At 44.5% G+C, this 5,985-nt stretch overlaps 1 protein-coding gene across 2 annotated transcripts in view; it reads right to left on the reverse strand.

The window, feature by feature from the left end:
- The window catches only part of Hgf (hepatocyte growth factor), a 72,971-nt gene that overhangs the window by 13,251 nt on the left and 53,735 nt on the right, over positions 1 to 5,985 (reverse strand). For both annotated transcript variants that reach the window (XM_004639256.2, XM_004639255.2), the window contains exons 10-11: positions 3,266 to 3,368; positions 356 to 489 (exon numbers count right to left, since the gene is read on the reverse strand). In XM_004639256.2, the coding sequence (XP_004639313.1) occupies positions 356 to 489; positions 3,266 to 3,368 (237 nt within the window). The remainder of the gene's footprint in view (positions 1 to 355; positions 490 to 3,265; positions 3,369 to 5,985) is intronic.

Here is a 5,985-nt window from a genome sequence, read left to right on the forward strand (position 1 = left end):
TTGGGCACGTGTTTCTTGCCCACCTAGAGTGGAATTCTGGCTGTTTATTGTCTGTATTCCAAATGGAAAGCTTCTCAGGGAGAAAAAGATAAATTTGGTCAAAAGCAGTCCTCCTGATCTCCAAGACAGGTGGCAGTGGGGTGTGTGTGCGTCCCATCAAGCAAGGCAGACATCAGAGCCGTGTGTTCGTGTACGCTGTGCACATCTCTGCGAATCGCTGTCTGCCGCGCGTCCTTCTTTTGCAATGCGCGCCTGAATAGTGCATGATTTATAGCTCTGATTGTGAAATCACGTTAGTGGAGACGCAGTGCATTTAACATATTTCAACTGAAAAAATAACATTAACGGCACTCACAGTGGGAGACGGAGCAGTAATCCCAGGGAATGAGTGGATTCCCCGTGTAACACCAGGGTCCGTGAGCGTCGTCATCTGGATTCCGGCAGTAGTTCTTAGTCAGTTTACTGGCATCTGGCTCCCAGAAGATGTGACTGCGAGAACGAGAAGCCAGCGCTCAGAAGGGGTGGCTCTGGCCCTGAAGCACAGCGCGGGCCGATGTGGCCCTAGCCTCCCGGCCCTCGCTTTCCCTGCAGGCACCGCACAGCCCTTGCGCCGTGTGGATCTTACTTGTTCGCCAAGACCTCCGCTGTTCCAGCCGTTGCCGTTGGGCGCCATGTCTTCTAATCTCAGGATACCTTTGGATACATTTTCCTAAACTGACTTCCAGAGAGGATTTCCATATACGATGTGGTGAGAGGTTTTGTGGCTTTGCGTCTGTTTAATAACTGTCGTGGCAGGTAAGGGTACAAGTGCACAGATATAGGGCAGTACTGGGCAACAGCAAGAAGACCCCGAAGGCCAAAATGGTGCACAGGAAATACAAGCTACTGTAAAAGGCTGCTTTCATATTCCAGACGCTAAGAATCAACTCTAGCACTATCACTGACACAAAGGACCAGGAAATTAATGGGGGGGTGTCAGTTCTAGAAATTAATAGTGGTGTCAAAGAAATAATGAAATTCTAAAATTGTACTAGCCACATAGTTGTGAAATGTCTTCCTGACAGATAACCAGATAACATTTCAAATTTCCTAACTGGATGCTCAAAATCCCAATGCTCAACCTCTTCCTTGCATAGTTTTTTCTTAAAACACAATGGTACCCTGCAGCTTGACATTCATGTCCTGGACTTATTTTTCCCAAGTCACTTTTAGCTACTTCCAAAACTTAGACTTCCACGCCCTGCAGTAAGAGATGCTGCCCTGGGATTCCCTGAATAACTGTGTCTCCTATTGATAGTAGCAGGCTGGCCGTGCCGAGGAGCTGTCCTCGCGAGCGAGTTAGGGAGAGTCCTCCTTCAGGCCATGCCAGTGTCTCCGGAGTAAACACTTCCATATGAAGACTCCAAGCCTCCAATTAGAAATCCCTCAGGCAGTGTTGGCAGGAAATGGGAACAATTATTTCTCAAAATTCGAAGATCCAAATCCACCCCCACTCACCACTGCCTGTTCCTAAAAACTGGTTTTGAAAACAGCAGTGTTGCAATCAGCTTTTAGTTTAAATGGTGCGTACTCTTGCTTTGATTTCTTTACTGAAATATTTTAATGCTCAGCACAGAGTTTCTTGAAGGCTTCACCACTGCAGAATTTCTTCTCCGTGGACACTGACCAAATGATAGTCTCTCGGTCTTGCCAAACCATTTCCAGTTCTCAAACACTGTAACCTTTCTGCTCTGCTGCTTTCCCCTGGGCCTAGCTAGTGCCATTGTGGGTCCCAGCTAATGTCTGTCCCGCAGGAGGGCGTCCTGCTGACCCTGTCTTGGGACAGCTCTGCCTCGCCAAAGCACCTCAGGCACCTGCCTTCACGTGTTAGCACCTCGGCAAGGGAACTCCCAGCCCGCGGTCTTCCTGCACTGATGCTTAAGGCGCTTGAAGGCCGAGCTCTGCTGATCTCAGTGCCGTCCCAGAGCCTCCACTTCTGGTGCTGGCGGGCACTACAGTGTGTGTGGCCTTAACAAACTACTCAGGGGTGTGGTCCAGGGTCAGTTGGTGTCAGATTTTCAATGTGTAATATATTTTTAAAAAGGACATAAGAGATGTTATTAAAAATGTGTATGTTGCACACATTGAAATGAAAAGCTTTAGATAGACAGCATTAGGTTAAATATTATATATTGAAGTTAATTTTTGTCTATCTCATTTATTTCTTTCAGGAGGCTATTAAAAACTCAAAAGTATATACGTAGTGTATGTTTGTGAGACACATTGTATGATATTAGATGGCAGTGCTCTACACCATCAGTATTGTGGAATGCATTAACGGACACGATCCATCCTGTAGAACAACGCCAGGCCCTGCTGAGAACAAGGCTGGCACCACTGCAAGGAGAGAAGCACAGTGACTCAACTTCTCGGAGCCCTTATCTTCTTCTTCCCATGCAGAATTCTTCCCTGGAATGTGGGGGCCAGGAGATATAGGTACTCATCCAAGCAGTCATGTGGGGGCCCCTCATCACACTCGAGCTGTTTTTTCTCTACTGTGCCTATTCTGGGTTGCTTACTTGAAATCTGGTTTAAGTCACAATGACATGTCATACTTGTTTCATAATTTTATAAACAGCAGGACTCTTCCTAAGGCCCAGTGGGCATTTCCTTGTGAGTATGTTCAACATAAAGTCTCCAATAGTCATTAAGTATATAGATTTTTCTTAAAGTTAAATATATATAATATATATATTCCAAAAATAATCACAAAACTTTATATTAATAAAGCTATTCAAGAAAAGCTATTTCTATCATTTTAATAGACAGGTGAACATCTAAGATTAATATGTATATGAAATGATTATTCATAGAATTTCACAAATTTCTATTAATGTGAATTGTACAATAATCCCTCAGCATGCCCCATTTGAAGCCTCACATATGCATTTCATTATCCACCTTCTTTTGAAGTGATTCAGCTGGTTTTTAAATGTGATCAAATTCTCCCTGAACTCTGGAACTAAACATATGCCAGTTTTTAACTGACCGTCCCCCTAATACCAGTTACTGGTCAGAAGCCACAGCGAGCGCTCAGGAGAGGTGTGCTGGACTGAGGAGTATCTTAAAGTTTCCTCCGGGCCAAGACGAGGTCACTAGCTGTACAGGAAAACCAATGTTTTCATTGGTTTCCTAAGACAAAGGATAGAAAGGAACACGAACGTGGGTGCCCAGATGCGCGCAAATGCCGCCACCCCACCCCGCGTCCCGAAAGCGGCTCACACACCGGTGCAGGTCTTCCATGTTTTCGTCCCACATGGAGCATGTTAGTCCAGATCTCGTCTTGGATAAGCTGCCCATGTAATTTTTTCCATTCCCACGGTAACAATCTAGACACAAAATATGCAAAGAGACAAGTAATGAATAGTATAAAGGGTAAAGAAAAAAATGTTGTACAAGTATATGAAATCATGAAAATAAACATAAGTAAAGGAAGAACCTAAAGTCTATCGAGTTAGAGGCCTAAGTCACTCAGATTAAAATACCTCTATCTCCCATTCAATTCTCGTTTCATTAAAATAAGTACTTCTGTGAATTCAAATATTACAAATAATAGCAGACCAAAAGGTTTGATGAGCAACTTAGGAGGCTACTAAAGAAATGAGGACTTTCAGGATAAGGCAGCTGTCCCCAGTGTTTCCCTCTGGTGAATTTCTTTCCACAGAGAAGCTGCAAGGACAACGTAATGAAAGCCACGGACCCGGCACGCCTGTGTCTGTGCCAGGGACACCCAGGCCAGGGACACCCAGGCCCTGCACAGTGGCTCTGCAGCGCCCTCGGACTGCTGACCCCTGGCCAGGAAGGGTCACATTAATGTGCTGGACCAGACTCCTGCGGGTGACGCTCTGCGTGCTGTGAGGGGCACTGCAGCCTGTGTGGCCAGTGACATCACCATTCATCAGTCCCGATGCAGCTGACCCCATTGCTAAGTGATGTCACAGGAAAACTTTAGCAAAAACAATCCACCAGGGCTTTTGAAACTGAGTAAACATTCTACTGCCAAACAAATTTGCACAAAAAGGCTTAAGTGTACTTTGGGGAGTTTTCGTGAATCAGTTGTTACTGTGCTGGTTGTCACAGGCTTGCTTTTCTAATACTGCCCAGTGTTTCTTAGGTGGCATTCCTTTGTGAACAGAAGCTTTTCGCCCTAGCCCTTCATTTTGAGACTCAAAATGCAACTACTGCAATAGGCATGCTGCTCTGCAGCAGCCCTGGGAACATACTCTGGACTTATGCATTCTCTTTTTACTCAGAGAATATGCAATCTGTCCCTATCACTCATTTTTATACTTAAGACGATCACTGAGCCAAGAGCCAATTGCAGCCACTTTCATCAGACTCCCAATTTACTATGGTTCAGGAGACCTTACTTTCCTTTGTTCAGTTAAGCAATCTATGTCCTATTAACATTGACAGAAGTGCCCAAATTCTTAAAAATAAATTAATGCTGCAAATTATTAATCTGTATTTAAATGATAACAGCCAGGGGTGGAGGTGTAGGCCTGGAATCCCAGGTAATCTGGAGGCCAGGCCAACCTATGAATGGGGGCAGACATGGCAGTGATAAACTAAAAGGGTGCCTGGGCAGATAGCTCAGTAAAATAAGCGCTTACCTGGAAAGCAAAAGGTCCTGAGTTGAATCTCTGGTACCACAAAAAAATAAAACAAAATGAAATAATAAAAGGTGCTGGGGACATAGGTTGGTAGGTTCCATCCCTAGTACAAGGGGGAAGAAAAGAAAAAGAAAAGGCAACACTATCCCATAATTATAAATAATAGCTGTCAATTAAAAAGTGACTTTATTCAGCATTCCTTATTTACATAAATGCAAATGCAGGTTTGGCTATAAAACATTGTCTACAAATGCACACTGACATGATTATTTTACTTTTCCATTTGATAGGACATAGCATCTTGCCACTGGCTTTAAAATATCCTATGTTATTATAATAAATAATAGGTCACCTATCCTAATAAAATTTATTAAATGAATGATTTCATCATTTCTGGGAAGCAGTTAAAATAATTCAAAAACATAATAAGCATTTTCGACAATCTGTGTAGGTGTATGTTGAGCAAATTTGTATTTCTGCTCTCAGGATTTGGGCTTAAGCACAAAACTTGAGGAGTCAGGACTTGATGCACATGGAGCAGTGGTCAGTGAAGGTCCTTATCAACTCGCTGTTAGAGAGCAGGGGCTTGTGAAATCCCGCACTTGCACAGAGGAGGGCACCCCAAGGGGACCCCTGCCTCTGCCAGCGCTGTTTCTTGTACCTACAACCGGACCTTTGGCAGCTGGGTAGCAGTAGATCTGCAGGTGGGCTTTCTCAACAGAAACGCGTGTTCTGGGCATTCTGCTTGCTCTTTATCCATTTTCATTGAGTTCATTTGTATTTTCTGTGCTGAAAAAGGACTTTCTACCACCACCAACAACTTAAGTGCACGTGGGCCACCTCCCAGGTTTTTCTGAGTGAAGTTTTATTATTATTATGTGGTTTTTTTGTTGTTGGTTTTTTGTTTGTTTTTTGTGTTTTTTTTTTTTTTTTTCGGTACCAGGGATTGAACTCAAGTAAAGTTTTAATTAGAAGAGGTTTTCACTTAAAATGAAAATGTCAGGCTGACCCAGAGACTTCCCCACACCGTATAATTCCCTCTAATTCTGACCACGTACATCACTGAGCAGATCTGTCACAAATGCTGAGCTAATGTTAACACGTCGTGGGGAGCGGCTGGAGCTGGAGACGCAGCACATGCTCAGGGCTGGAGCAGAGCCAGTGCAAGAGTGAAGAGCTCCCGAGGGAGCTACGGGACCAAGTTGCTCCAGTCAGGAGAACAGCAAGAGCCCAAAGCCACCCAAGCAACGAGTGCTAGGGAGGGCGTCACGTGACTCCCACCTGCCCAGCGTGCACACAGGCACCGGGTGCTAGGGAGGGCGTCACGTGACTC

The sequence above is a fragment of the Octodon degus genome, unplaced genomic scaffold (genome assembly GCF_000260255.1).
Source record: "Octodon degus isolate 3935 unplaced genomic scaffold, OctDeg1.0 scaffold00108, whole genome shotgun sequence".
NCBI lineage: Eukaryota > Metazoa > Chordata > Mammalia > Rodentia > Octodontidae > Octodon > Octodon degus.